Source organism: Rhinopithecus bieti, unplaced genomic scaffold, assembly GCF_001698545.2.
Source record: "Rhinopithecus bieti isolate Rb0 unplaced genomic scaffold, ASM169854v2 scaffold_74621, whole genome shotgun sequence".
In the NCBI taxonomy this organism is placed as follows: Eukaryota; Metazoa; Chordata; class Mammalia; order Primates; family Cercopithecidae; genus Rhinopithecus; species Rhinopithecus bieti.
Window position 1 is genome coordinate 321,848 of NW_016827731.1, and position 15,508 is coordinate 337,355.

The 15,508-nt window shown below is 44.9% G+C and overlaps 1 protein-coding gene across 8 annotated transcripts in view; it reads left to right on the forward strand.

Moving 5' to 3' along the window:
* SYNRG (synergin gamma) overlaps window positions 1–15,203 on the forward strand; it is a 95,653-nt gene extending 80,450 nt beyond the window's left edge. For 6 of the 8 annotated variants that reach the window (XM_017864112.1, XM_017864113.1, XM_017864120.1 and 3 more), the window contains 3 exons: window positions 12,059–12,169; window positions 12,493–12,528; window positions 13,954–15,201. In XM_017864112.1, coding sequence (XP_017719601.1) covers window positions 12,059–12,169; window positions 12,493–12,528; window positions 13,954–14,085 — 279 coding nt within the window. In that variant the 3' untranslated portion in view covers window positions 14,086–15,201. Of the gene's footprint in view, window positions 1–12,058; window positions 12,170–12,492; window positions 12,529–13,953 lie in introns of all 8 variants that reach the window. The other 2 variants (XM_017864115.1, XM_017864116.1) reach the window with 2 other exon arrangements.
* The last annotated feature ends 305 nt before the right edge of the window (window positions 15,204–15,508 follow it).

Below are 15,508 nucleotides of genomic sequence, written 5' to 3' on the forward strand. Positions count from 1 at the left end.
TTTTTTTTTTTTTTTTTTTTTTTTTTTTGAGACAGCTCTCACTCTGTTGCCCAGGCTGGAGTGCAGTGGCATGATCCTGGCTCACTGCAACGTCCACTTCCCGGGTTCAAGCAATTCTCGTGCCTCAGCCTCCCAAGTAGCTGGGATTACAGGCGTCTGCCACCACGCCCAGCTAGTTTTTGTATTTTTAGTAAAGACAGGGTTTCACCGTGTTGGCCAGGCTGGTCTCGAACTCCTGGCCTCATGTAATCCACTCACCTCTGCCTCCCAAAGTGCTAGAGGCATTACAGGCGTGAGCCACCACGCCTGGCCTGCCTACTAATTAAGCCCAATTTTTGTGTGGTCTGTTTGTTTGAATACTAATAGTGTTGATGTTGTAAAATGTGGACTATATACTGTAGGGTGGAGTCACCTATGGAAAGAGAAGTTTGGCATCATGCTCTCCTCCTGGCTGTGAACTTCTTGAAGACAGAGATCAAGACTACGTTTTTCATCTTTTCTTCTTTATCTGAGCACAGTGCCAGGCACTGTGTAAACATTCAGTGAACACTCAGTAAAAGCTGAATGAATTAAAGGAATTAATATTCATTCAGAGTAACTGACTCAGTAATTCCAGTTCTGAGAAAATGTCCTAAGACAGTGATTCTAAATATGAATTCACAGAAAGAAGCAAGTTAAGTGCACAGAGTTGTTCTTTGTAAACATGAAAAATTAGAGACAACCTGAAAGTCCAAATCTAGAGGACTGGTTGAGTAAATTGTGGTGAATCTTTTCGCCAGGATCTTATGCAGCCATTTTGTAAAGGAGCACGAAGTCACGAAGTTTGAATGACACAGAACTGTTACTACAGGGCTTGAAGGAAATCTGCCAAAATGATATTAGGGATGTGTTAGGGTAATGAGACACTGGATTTTTTTTTCTTTCTTTTTTAAACAGGGTTTCCCTCTGTCACCCATTCTGGAGTACAGTGGTGTGATCACAGCTCACAGCAGCCTTGACCTCCTGGGCTGAAGCAGTTCTCCCACCTCAGCCTCCTGAATAGCTGGGACCACAGGTGCACACCACCAAGCCCAGCTAATATTTTTGTAGTTTTTGTAAAGACAGAGTTTTGCCATGTTGCTCAGGCTGGTCTCAAACTCCTTGGGCTCAAGGAATCCATTCACCTCGGCCTCGCAAAGTGCTGGGATTACAGGCATAAGCCACTGTGTCCAGCCAGAACACTGGATTTTTCAATATTCTTTTAGTTTTTTCATTTTTTCAACTTTCTTTCAATAGCATTTGTTGCATTTGTAGTGGAAAAATAAGTGTTTTTACTCTAGTAGGAGAAATGTGTCATTACCCTTCATTCACTTGCAGAAACCCTCCCTGTAGATACCCCTTGTTACCCTTGCCCACTTCTCCTTTCCATTGTAATGATAGGTTATCAAGTTCTTAAAACTGAATTTTATTTATTTACCTATTTATTTATTGTTTAGAGACAGGGTCTCACACTGTCACCCAGGCTGGAATGCAGTGGCACAGTCATGGCTCACTACAGCCTTGAACTCCCAGGCTTAAGTGATCCTTGCATCTCAACTTCCCATAGCTGGGACCACAGGCATGCACCACCATGCGTGGCTTGCTAGGGACAGGGCCTCACTATGTTGCCCAGGCTGGTCTCAAACTCTTGACCTCGAGCAAGCTTCCCACCTCAACCTCCCAAAGGGCTGGGATTACAGGTGTGAGCCACCACACCCAGACTACTTTAGGGACTTTAATTGCAGTAAATCTGCATGGCAACCTGACATCTTTACCCTGCCTTCATCCTCTCGTGAAGCAGAGGAGAATCATGCCCAAGCTACCAGACATCTTCTCTCCTGACAGTCCACCTGACTAAGGAGGACTATAGTACCACACATCACTACTCCTAAAAGGCAACTGAATCAGGATACTGCGAACAGAAGCTGGGGAGAAGGAATGGGGGTAGTTTACTACTTAACCTCTGTTTCTCTATTTACATTCAGAGAGGTAGAATTCTTGGGGTCTGAATGAGAGTCTTCCAGTTCTATCCTTAATGGATTGGTTAACTGTTATGATGACTAATCCAAGGAACTTGGGAGAAAAGGCACGTGTTTGCTGCAGTCCTCCAATTTTCTTTGAGCTTCTGGAATTCACTTCATTATCCTCTGGATCAGAGAAATGCATTAAACTCTGCATTTACTTCCTGAGCTCCAGCTACTACTGAAATTGATTGGCTAGTGACGTGTGCCGAGGCTGCCTGTGAAGTTGTGGGGTAGAGAAGGATGTGTCGCCAGTTGTGAACTTGGAGATCAGTATATGTCTGTGTCCTTCCTAATTCACCCAACCTGCTGCTTCCTGACCTTGTCCTAATATGGAGCAGGTTGAGCCTGAATATCATCATAGCGGTAGATACTTTTATTCTTCCCTTTTACAGATGAAGAAACTGAAGCACAGAGATACTGGCGAGGCCCGGGTTTATTCTGACAGTCAGAAGTCAACTTTCTCAACCTCTGTTCTTTGTGGCCACCTTGAGATGGGCAGGTTGGGTGGGTAAAACCAGAGAGGTACTTAAGTTTTTATGGGGGGAATGGGTTGATTTTAGCATCAAGGTTAATGAATTCAAACACCAGGCGTCTTTTCTGGCAGCAACTTGTTATAAACAGTCAAGTTCTTTTCTGCACATTGCCCTTGCATATATATACCAGGACTGTAGAGTAACTTAAAAGCCTCCTTCTTTACATTTAGATTTTAAAGTTCTTTGGGTGGCAGTCGGTTCTTATTGCAGTTAACACTTGAAAACTAGATTTCTATACAAACCCCCAAATGAGCCACCCATCTCTTCTCTCCTATTGCTGCTGGGAAAAGATGACTGTGATCATAAAGCATCTCTCTCCTTGCCATGAGCTCTTAGAAGAAAAGGTATCACAAAGACCAGGTGCACTTGCCAAACTTGTGAATTTGGGGGAAAGGATAATTGGGGAGATTCCTGGGTTGCTGCTGTGTGTTTACTTCTTGAGATAGCTCCTCTCACCAGGTGAAGTGCAAGCCAGTTTCGTTTTTGTACCTCTTCCCAAGCTCCTGTGGCTACAAGCTTGCTACAGCTGCACCTTCTAGGCTCTGAACACCTCTCCACACCTTTTCTTTTCTTTTTTTCTTTTTTGGTAAAATAAAATATATATATATGTATACACACACAATAAGATGTGAAAATCTTGGTTGTACCACTCAATGAGTTTTGAAAAATGCATACTCTCAAGCATATAACCCATGCCTCTATCAAGATATAGACTGCTCCATCAATCCAGAAGTTTTCTTATGCACCTTGTTAATTGTCACCCTACTCAGATATAATCCCTGGTGTGATTTTTTTTTATACCAAGGATTAGTTTTTTCCAGACCTTTTTAAAGAGACCTTGGAATTTGATTTTGTTGTTTTGAACAAAGCCTATTGGGTTTGGGGCCCATCTAACCTGGAGCTTTGCCCTGTTCACATATGGTGGCTCTAACTCCTTTAGTGTAAACAAATGTGAGGTAAATGCAGAAAAGGGCTGGACATTTATGCCCTTCCCTCAGACTCCCATTGTGAGCATCCTTTTCTAGCGTCAGTGTCTAGATGCTAAAGAGTGGTTTTACCTAATTTTTGTTTTTTAAGACACTAGGTAAGGGTATAGAGATGAATTAATCTTCCAACTTGACAACACAAGAATGTACTGTAAATTGAACCTGAATACCCGAATATTCATTTCTCTAAATACCCATGTGCTTCCCCTTATAATTGCTTTTTTCACTAGGTTAGCTGTGGCAGAACAACAATCATTCTTTGCCCAGATTATACCATGTCATTGTACCCTTGATAACTGCTAGGTATGTCCTCTGTCTGTAAAACTTGAGTTTCCCACTGCATGAGGAATAGCACACATTCCACAGAAATAGTGTAAGGTGTTACTTGTCATGAAGAAGCCTTTACTCTAGCAGAACTGATAAGAATACCTGCATACATGTAAATGACATAAACCAACATCTGTGTAGTGTAAATCATTTGTAACAAAACTATACAAACTCCCAGGACTCTGGATTAGACGCTCAAACCGGAGAAATCATTATTAGAAAGAGGCATGATTGAGGTTTTATGAGAAGCTTTTAATGCTTAACACTATTGCTTCATTTCAGGTAAATGACTTCCTTAATGAACTACATTGCCACAGTGAGGCCCTTTGATTCCATACTACTATTGCTACTGCTACTACTACTACTACTACTGGTTACCTTTTATTGATATTTTGCACCCAGGGCCTGCCAGTCCTTGTACTATATGCTTTACATTCATTCTAATTGAATCCTGGTAACCCCATGTTATCACATGATAAGTCCTTATAAGGGGAAGGTAGGAGGGGAAGAGTGAGTGAAAGTGATGTGACAACAGAAGCAGAGAGAAGAAGAAAGTGGCAGATGCTACCTGCTGGCTTTGAAGATAGGACCACGAGCCAAGAAGTGCAGAGGCCGTCTCTAGCAGCTGGATTATACTCTGGAAGTATAATTATCACCTTTACAGGTGAAGAAATTAGGGCTTTGAGAAGATGAAACTTGACTGAAACTGACAAGTCTGCGATTTGAATCTGTATCATTTCAGAATCCATTCTTCCTACTCCATGTTACTTCCAGCTTTTAAGTTACTGAAAATGACTTCTTTCTTCCCATGAAGTCTGTGAGGCTGTTCCTGTCGGAAGACAGCTGCTTCACCTTCTCCAGTGAAAGTCACAGAACGTAGTGCTGCATCACAGTAGTCATGCTTGGGCTGAGGAAGGCAGGGTGCACAGTCTTAAACTCCAAACTGTGGCTCCTTGATGTTTAAGCTGGAAATGACACAGTCATTCCCCTATCCATGGCGGGGAATTGGTTCCAGGACATCCCCCATTTCTGGATATAAAAATCTGCAGACGTTCAAGTCCCTGATAAGAAATGACAGGATTTGCATATAACCTATGCACATCCTCCTGTGTATTTTAAATCATCTCTAGATTACTTATAATACCTAATATAATGTAAATGCTGTGTAAATAGTTATTATACTGTATTGGACCTTTTTATTTGTATCATTTTTGTTTTTTCCTATTTTTTCCTCCGAATATTTTTGATCTGAGATTGGTTGAACCCATAGATGTGGAACCCATGGATACCGAGGGCTGACTGTACTGGCAAAGCTTTATGCTCTCTCTTTGATACTCTTAATCCCTGGACTAAGACTCCCTCTTGTGGTAGAAGCATGTCTTCTCCGGGCACAGACTGAACACCTGCTTCTTTCTCAAGAGGTAAAAATCACCTAGTTTAGTGAGATGTGATGCACTCTGAGGTTGGCTCCCTAAGTGACTTGTCATCTAAGGTTTTATCTTGTGAAGTGGGTTGAAGTTCAGTAGGATTGGAATAAACAGAGAATTCTGTCCTGGAAAATTAATCGATTTTTGCCATATAAAATCTAAGAGAAGAGAAAAGGTTGTTACTCACCTGAATTTTAGTCAATTGGCAATCACACAGGCTCTTTGATTCCACTGTTCACCTCAGTGAAATATGAATTCTTTTGTACTTCCTTTCAATGTGAAATTGACCTGTGAATTTCAGAGTACTTATTTCCTATTGCTGTGACATATCAGGAGAACAGTTTATTTTTAATGGTGATGGCATTTTTGTCATCTTGCCAGTCTGCACAATGTTTTAGACACAGGATCTTTACTGTGTCTCTGCAGGGCTATCGTCAGTTGACAGAAGGCAGCTGTGGTAGACAGAATGATGGCCCCTCAAAGCTGCCCATGTCTCTGGAACTTGTGAATATGTTACCTTTGCAAATAGGATTAAGTTAAAGGTGTTTCACTGGGGAAGGTATCCTGGTTTGCCCAGGTGGCCCCAAGTCATCACAGGGATCCTTAGAAGGGGAAGGTAGGAGGGGAAGAGTGAGAAAAAGTGACGTGATAACAGAAGCAGAGAGAAGAAAAGAGTGACAGAAGCTACCTGCTGACTTTGAGGATGGGACCACAAGCCAGGGAATGCAGAGGCCATCCCTAGAAGCTAGAAAAGGCAAGGAAACAGATTTTTCCCCTGGAACTCCCGGAAGGAATGCAGTCCTGCTCACCCGTTTTAGACTTCTGAAATCCACAACTGTAAGAGGATACATTTATGTTGTTTTAAGCCATTAAGTTGTGCTACTTTGTGACAGCAGCAATAGGAGAGATTATACAAAATACTGTAACCAAGCAAATATCAAAACTTTATAATTGCCTATGGAACCTGTGTCTAGATCACCCTTTGTATCAGTCAAATTAGACTAGGTTATGCTTCAGTAATAAACAGCTTCTTCCATCTTAGCAAAAGCAAAGCTTTATTTCTTGCTCAGGCTATATGTCCATCTCAAGTTGGTGGGGGGCTCTGTGCCATGTCCTTATCCAGGGACCCAGGTTGACAGAGCCTCCACCATGTGGAACACAACTGGTCACCATGGAGGGTCAAGGGAACATGAGAGATAGCACATTGGTCTTAAAGGCTTCCTCCCAGAGGTGACGCTTTTTTTTTTTCTTTTTTTCTTTTTTGAGATGGCATCTTCCTCTGTCGCCCAGACTGGAGTGCAGTGGCGCAGTCTCAGCTCACTGCAGCCTCTGCCTCTTGGGTTCAAGCTATTCTCCTGCCTCAGCCTCCCAAGTAGCTGGGATTACAGGTGCCGCCACCATGCCCAGCTAATTGTTTTGTTTTGTTTTGTTTTTGAGATGGAGTCTCACTCTGTTGCCCAGGCTGGAGTCCAGTGGCATGATCTCGGCTCACCACAACCTCTGCCTCCCAGGTTCAAGAGATTCTTCTGCCTCAGCCTCCCGAGTAGCTGGGACTACAGGCCCCCACCACCACGCCCGGCTAATTTTTGTATTTTTAGTAGAGACGGGGTTTCACCATGTTGGCCAGGCTGGTCTCGAACTCCTGACCTCGTGATCCGCCCGCCTCAGCCTCCCAAAGTGCTGAGATTACAGGTGTGAGCCACCATGCCTGGCATTGTTTTGTATTTTTAGTAGAGATGAGGCTTTGCCCTGTTGGCCAGGCTGGTCTTGAACTCCTGACCTCAGGTGATCCACCCACCTCGGCCTCCCAAAGTGCTGGGATTACAGGTGTGAACCATCACACGCCCGGCCTACATGTGACTTTTGCTCAGTTTGACTGTGGCAGGTTACAGGCCCATGCCTGATTGAAAAAGAGGTAGGGAAGGCCCATCCTACCATTCCATAAAAAGGAGAAAGATTATTGGTGAAGAACACTAATTACTACCAAACTCTTCTTCCTCAATAAGGATCTTCTTGGGCACCATTGTAGCAGTTGATTGTAGGCTAAAGACTCAGGATTCTATATCTCAGTCTGACACTGGCGCTTATCAGTGTCAGTAGGCCATATATAACATATATATTTTAAATCTTTACTAAATGCATGAAATACTTGCCAAATAAGGAGACGATCAATTTAAGGTGACTTGTAGAGGGCATATCTTCTTATATGAAGACAGCCAAACTGTTATATGACTGGTGCCAAACTGTTGCTATTATACTACAATAAACACCCTGTTTGTACATGTATACTTAGCAAGGTTAATTTTGTCAGCTGAAAGAGTAATTTGATCACAGGGTCATTTATGCAGAGCCTTATGGTTTTAATTGGCTATTACAGTATGACCTTTTCATTTGCTTTCTTTATGCCTTTGGTAAACAGATATTACGGGGCTTTATTAATTGGATTGATTTCAGGATTCCGAGTTTTCCCAGATTCTAGTGATTTCTCAAATAGCCCTGATTCAGTAACATGATGACTATCTATAATGTGGGTTACAGAGGGATACTATGTTTTAACCTCTTTAAAAAGCTTGCTAAGAGTTCGTCAACGTGAATAATTGTGATAATCATATAGACTATGTTTTCACTTCCAGAGCATGTTTTATGTCCATCTGAGATATATAGAAATGGGAGAGAGGTGTTAGGGCAAGTGAAATTGTTACCCTTTTACAGATGACTGACTGCAGAACAAACAAGTGTTAGTGCCAGCCTCTTCTACATTTGACCACAGTGACCATGGTTGCACTAAAAAAGACAAGAGAGAAAAGAAAAAAGATCCTATGACTTGGCTAAGGCCATGTAAGTTTACTTTGATCACCTACACCAGAGTCCTCTTGCACACAGTTGAAACATACACCTCCCCTTTTCTTCTTTGAAAACCCTGTGTTCTTCCTTCCCCTGCTGTGATCTCAGTGAATCTAGCTCAAATGTGTTTAAGAAAGGTTTGTGGAGCTAGTTCATAGTTTATTATTTCAAATTAGAAAGGAACAGGGAACATCATACATAATCTATACATTTTTATAAGGAGAAATCTTTTTTTTTTCCTGGTGAGGAAAAATACGGATCATATAATTTTGCTTTGTTGCTCAAAAACAATGTGGAAACTCCTCAGTGGTTCAGACTGGAAGAACTATGGGAAATGTAGCTGTTAACTTTGACAGGAATTTGCCATCATCCTGGGTCACCTCAGTATCCATGAGGACAAACCAGCTTCCATGCCAGGCTCCCAGATGCTTGACTGCCTGGACCACAGGGCCCTTGCTTCCCCTGCAGTTCAGCCACCCACTGGCATCATCACAATGGGCTGTGTTAGCAAACACTGTGCAGCGCCTGTGCAGTCTCGAACCCAGACATCAAACTTCCTGAGTCCATATTGGCAACCATCCAGTTGTCTCACTCTTCACTGGCACTGCTGTTGTTTTTGGTTCTCAAGACAGGATATTGTCTCTTTTACTGTGTTCCTATCAACCCTCTTCTGTCTTCACGTCTTTTCTCACCTCCTTACTCTCCACAGTGCATGAGGCATCCCTCCTCACTCCCTTCAGTCATGCTCATTAGACAGAACCCAACCGGAATCAGTGCAGCCATCCACCTTCTCCCCCACCTTGACCCACTGTGTGCTGGTGGAGAGAATCACACCGCCAGTTTGCTGCTTAAAGCTCGCAAGGCTACTGCTGTTTCAGACACAGCCGATGATCTCACCTCCTGCATTAGAGTGAGGATAAACCCTCTGAGAGGAACTCTTCAACTTCTAGGCTCCCACCTAAGATTCCATTCTGTCGCACTAGTGTGTTAGATCCAGTTCTTACTGGCTTGCAAGAGTTTGTTAAATGTTCAGGAATTTTATGAGCCAGTTGTTAAACACGGTTATTACTAAAAATTAAATGAAGACTGGGTGCAGTGGCTCATGCCTGTAATCCCAACACTTTAGGAGGCTGAGGTGGGAGGATCGCTTGAGGCCAGAAGTTCTAGACCAGCCTGGGCAACATAGTGAGACCTCATCTCTACTAAAAATAAAAAGTAGCCAGGTGTAGTGGCACACACCTGTATTCCCAGCACTCAGGAGGCTGAGGTAAAAGGATTGCTTGATCCCAAGAGTTTGAGTCTACAGTGAGCCATGATCGTGCACACCTCTGCACTCCAGCCTGGGTGACAGAGTGAGACTCTATCTCAAAAGCAAGACAAAACAAACACAAATGATATAAACTTGCAGTTAAATACATTATATTAAAAATAGTGGTAATAAATACTTAAAACATTCTAGTTCTTAAATTTTACTATTTGTCTAGCTTTCAGGGTTATTTATGTCTATCACAGGGCAACCAACTGTCCCTGTTTGGTCAGGACTGAGGAATTTCCTCAGTGCTAAAAAGTGATGGAGAAAATGTTATTAGTGCAGATTAAACTTAAAAGTGTGTGGCCAGGTACAGTGCCTCACACCTGTAATCCCAGCACTTTGGGAGGCCAAGGTGGGCAGATCACAAAGTCAGGAGTTCAAGACCAGCCTGGCCAAAATGGTGAAACCCCGTCTCTACTAAAAATACAAAAATTTGCCAGGTGTGGTGGCGGGCACCTATAGCTACTCGGGAGACTGAGGCAGAAGAATCCCTTGAACCCAGGAGGCGGAGGTTGCAGTGAGCCGAGATTGCCTTGCACTCCAGCCTGGGCTACAGAGCAAGACTCCATCTCAAAAAAAAAAAAAAAGTGTTAGCTGGGTATGGTGGTGCACACCTGTACTCCCAGCTACTTGGGAGGCTGAGGCGGGAAGATTGCTTGAGCCCGGGAGGCGGAGGCTGCAGTGAGCCAAGATGACACCACCACACTCCAGCCTGGGCAACAGAGTGAGACCCTGTCTCAAAATAAATAAATGAAAATAAAACTGTGCTGCGGGGCCGGGCGCAGGGACTCATGCCTGTAATCCCACCACTTTGGGAGGATCACTTGAGCCCAAGAGTTCAAGATCAGCCTGGGCAACATAGGGAGATATCATCTTTACAAAAAGTCAAAAAATTACCTGGGTGTGGTGGCATGCACATGTAGCCCCAGCTATTTGAGAGACTGAGGTGGGAGGATCTCTTGAGCCCAGGAAGTCAAGGCTGCGGTGAGCTGTGATCATGCCACTGCACTCCAGCCTGAGCAGCAGAGTGACTGGACAGCTTTTCAAGATTGAGACCTCCCCTTTTAACCATTCTGTGTGTGTGTGTGTGTGTGTGTGTGTGTGTGTGTATGTATGTGTATGGAGTGAATTAGATAATGCATGTGAAGAGCTTAGTATAGTGCTTGGCAAAGTAAGGGCTTATTAGCTGTTGTTCTATTTATGGTCTGTAGCTGGTGACTTTCAGTTCTCTCCACAAGCAGTAGGCCTGTATGTCTATCCAACCACCTGCTTATGTAGCATGTGGCCTTCGCTGTCCCACAGGCAGCTCCAGCTCAGCTTGGACCAAACTGAACTCTTCTCCTCAGCTTCCATCCTCAAACCTGGTCCTTCTTTCACGTGTCTTATTATGGCGAATCCCCTCAGCTGCCCGGGTCCCCCAACCTCTCCCGTCCAGCAGGTCACCCAGGCCTGCTCATTCTCCTGCCTTGGCAGCTCTTTCCCATGTCCATTTCTCCCCATTCCCCACTGCCGCTGCCTTCATTCTGACCATCGGTATCTGTCTCCAGGACTGCTACAGCAGACTTCTGGCTGAGGCCCACACCTTGAGGATTGCCACCCCCAATTCATTGCCTATACACTAGCGAGAGGGATCTGTCAATAATACGAACCTGGGCCTGTCGTGATCCAGTTGGAACCCCTAGTGGCTTCCAGGATGCTCCTTATCTTCCTTGAAGTCCTCATGCTGTGGCTTCATCTCCTTTCTTGGGCTCTGCCCCCACCCTCTAGATTCCTTCCCATACTCCATCTTTAGCTCAGAGGCCTTTGCCTATGCTGCTTGTTCTGCACAGAATATCCTTCCCTCCCCTACCTCACCCAACCCTGTCCCCTTCACCTAGCAACTCCCATCTACACTCGGCCAAGGTGATTCTAAGTTCTAGGAAGCAGGCGGGACACGGTGGCTCATGCCTGTAATCCCACCACTTTGGGAGGCTGAGGCAGGTGGATCACCTGAAATCAGGAGTTCAAGACCAGCCTGACCAACACGCTGAAGCCCTGTCTCTACTAAAAATACAAAATGAACTGGGCGTGGTGGCGTGTGCCTGTAACCCTAGCTACTCAGAAGGCTGAGGCAGGAGAATCGCTTGAACCTGGGAGGTGGAGCTTGCAGTGAGCCGAGATCGCACCATTGCACTCCAGCCTGGGCAACAGAGTGAGACTCTGCCTCAAAAAAAAAAAAAAAAAAAGTTCTAGGAAGCAGTGTCTGGCTTCAGGCCCCATCCTCCTCGGGTTGGGCTAAGTGCCCCTCCCTTGTGCCCTGGCACTCAGGACTTCCCCTAAGCACACCTGCCACTCATGGCACTGCACTGGCTCCCCGGCGCCCACCCGAGTTCTCAGAGGACAGAGGGCGTGTTGTACTTGTGCCGGCCTTCCTAGCACCTGGACGCATGACGGGTTCCCAGCGGATGTTTGGGAAGTTAAATTACTGTAGGGGTGCCGCTAGACCTACTGGGGGTGAGTGATGAGGGAGTGATGAGGGAGTGAAGCGAACAGCGTATGGACTTGCTGGACTTCTTACCCGTTTGTCTTGTCATCCTCATCCTCACAGCCAGATGAAAACTCGCTGGATTTTTCCTCCTGTATGCTACGGCCTGGGATTAAAAATGCTCAGGAACTTGCCTGTGGAGTGTGCCTCTTGAACGTGGACTCCAGGAGCCGGGTAAGCCACGCAGCCTCGTTGCAGGTGGCAGAGGGCTTCCCTCACGTGACTCGGGACGACCCCATCTGGCCCACTTTACTGTGAAGTTTGTGACCAGAGGTGGGGATTTTCTCAAGTCCTAAAAGCTGATGATAGGAGCAGACACATCCCCGCGTGAGGGCGGCGGGGGAGCTGTGGAGGGAGTGGACGCGGCTCTCGTGCCTGCAGCACCCTGTGCATAGTGGGGTGGTCAGGAGGAAAGGGTGAACCTGTAAGGATGTGTTTGGAGGCAAGAGGCCCTGTTCTGGGAATGTTGTTGATCTGTGGTTTCAACGTTATTTCAGAAAGAAGAGAAGCCTGCAGAAGAACATCCTAAAAAAGTATGAACCAGTTACACCTTATCTTAGCGTCTCCATTTTAATTTTGAGTGTGGAGGGCAAATTGGATGATTCCATCCATTGCATCCTGAACTGTTCCAGTCATGAATCCTTCACTGAGTCAATTTGGTTCCCATAATGTTTGACTGAGTCTACTAATGTGTCTGTGTGGCTCCACTTCTGTCTTCTTTGCATGCTTGTTTCTCATAATTGGCTTCTGGTGTTGCAGTTATTTTTCTCTGTGATGAGGGTGACAGAACGAGCAACTTCTGGAAGCCTGGAAGTTGTAGTGACACACAGAAGAAGATCAAAGAGCTTATTCAGGATGTAGCCATTTAGCCATATTTTGACAGACAAGCCACAAGTTGGGTTTCAGAGTTTTGTTTGTATGCAGTGCATTAGAAAACTAACCCCAGGGCCGGGCGCGGTGGCTCAAGCCTGTAATCCCAGCACTTTGGGAGGCCGAGACGGGCGGATCACAGAGGTCAGGAGATCAAGACATCTCTGGCTAACACTGTGCCATCCGATGGAACCCCGTCTCTACTAAAAAATACAAAAAAACTAGCCGGGCGAGGTGGCGCCGCCTGTAGTCCCAGCTACTCGGGAGGCTGAGGCAGGAGAATGAGTGTAAACCCGGGAGGCGGAGCTTGCAGTGAGCTGAGATCTGGCCACTGCACTCCCAGCCTGGGTGCAGAGCGAGACTCCGTCTCAAAAAAAAAAAAAAAAAAAAAAAAAAAAGAAAACTAACCCCAGGACGTGGCTGAGGTTTGGACTACTTTTCCATGGCTGACTGTAGCTTACTGATAAGCCTGCTCATCTGGAAATAATTCGTATGTGTTTAATGCCCATTCATTTTGAGGTATTTTTTTTAACTCTATACCTGTTTGGACTTTTTGATAATGTAGATTCAGTTATTCGCTCCCAATGCCATTAGACCCTAAGAGTTGTTAACTGCCGTTCTCTAACTCTCTCGTTCTCTCTCTCGTTCTCTAACTCTTGTAATTTTTTGTCATGATAGGCTTGTGGTCAGCTGCAGGAGTGTAAAGGATTCCATGCTGTAGTCAGATGCCAGCCTTAGGAGGAGGGCTTCCTTCAGCACAGTGAGGGATCAGAGCTATCCACAGCCTTTGGCTACTTTAGTTCCCCTTATGATTCCCCCGCTCCGCCCCATAACCTCTGTCTGCCTTTTCCATGGAAGATTTGGCCGCCTTTTCCTGAAACTAGGTTTAGTGGTAACAATTTTATAGCTTTAATTAGCAGTAAAAAACCTTCTCTCTCAAATTCCTGTAGCTACCCGCTCAGCTTTTGTGTGTGTGCCATTTTGGCCTCAGCCTTTGTGACCTGGAGAGATGTACATGTTGGTTTCTGAAAAGCTCTGAGATGCAGAAAAAGCCTGACTTGCCCCACATCTCTGTTTATTTCTGGCAGGCATTCAACTCAGAAACAGACAGTTTCAAGCTGGCCTATGGAGGGCACCAGTATCACGCCAGCTGTGCCAACTTCTGGATCAACTGTGTCGAACCAAAGCCTCCTGGCCTTGTCCTGCCTGACCTGCTCTGAACAACTCCTCTGTGAAGCACTGACTCTATTTTTTTCTGTGACACCCCACGGGGTGACAGGGACCAATCAATAGAATGCGAGCGCTGCACAGTTCACTTCCCTGAATCGATATGAAGAACACCTCAAGCGATGGGGCCCCCGTCATCCCCACGGCCAGTCTGCGGGGCTTCAGGTAAAATCGTCCCACTCAAGCGGCACGTGGCGCCAGAAGCTTGCTCACTTCTCTCTACTTTTCTTAAGATTTTCTAAAACACAGACCACAGCTTTCTTGATCTAAGGAAGAACTTGCTGCTGCCGTATTGAAACTGTGAAGAACTGACATTTGAAGAAAAATAAACTACTGTTGCGGGACTAGAATGGGCAGCTGTTTGGAGCCAGTGCTTGTTTTTACCTAGAACACTTACTGTCCTGTGAAGTAGAGTGCATTTATTTGCATTTAGTTTGTTAATGTCTGAAATGAATAAAAAGGAAATTGCGATTAAACTGATGTTCTGCTTTTTATGGAGAAGATTCTGCCCGTCTGCCCTGGACAGTAGCAGGCAGGTGAGGGCAGATTTTACCCACTTGGCTGTCACAACTGAACCAGTTCTCTACTCCTTCCCTTCATTGCTGTCAACGCTCAAGACTTTTTCCCAAGACATGCCTGCAGTCCTGAAGAATGGCACTCTGCAGTCCTGAAGAATGCTCATTTTCACAGAGGCCCAAATCCTGTGTATTAGGATAATATCCTTCCCCGCAGGAGCCTTCACTGCAAACCTGTTTTGCCACATGCAAAGACCGTGACCATGGAGTTTTCTCAGACAAGATTTGTAAAGGCAGTGGAATGAAATCTCTTTGCAGTGGCCTCTCTCCAAATTTCCAAAGATGACTGCATAGGGACCAACACTGCCTGACTTTGCAGTATCTGTGAGAAAAACCTGAAAATTAATTCAGGGTGAAAATGTGGAGTTCTTGGCCTAGTGTAAAGTATCAAGATGTATATTTATGGGATAGATACATGACTTAGAAGAAAATTGTCCAGAAATAGTACTGAGTTTTAGATGGAAAAGACTCGTGCTTCCTGGAGTAGGGAATTTTCTTTGCCATTTAATCTGAATGCATAAAATTGGGGGAAAAACTCAAGTGGCTAAGAGCTGTGATTCCTAGGAAGAACGTACCAATCTAGGGCACACATCTCTCTGAACTGTTGATTATGCGCTTTATGAAGAGATTTTTCAATCTCGTCTGCTTTACTTTGTGCGGTGTAGGCCCTCTGACCTAGACTTTTATTTTTAAACCGAAAAGTTGGTCTTGTCTATAATTGCTGCTTTTACATAATTTATTTTCCCCTCTCAGAACAAATTCTATCTTGGTCCGTCTTATAGCTTTTCCATGTTCTCCAAGAAAGGTGTGGAACATTTTCATTAAACAGCTGTTGCTGAGG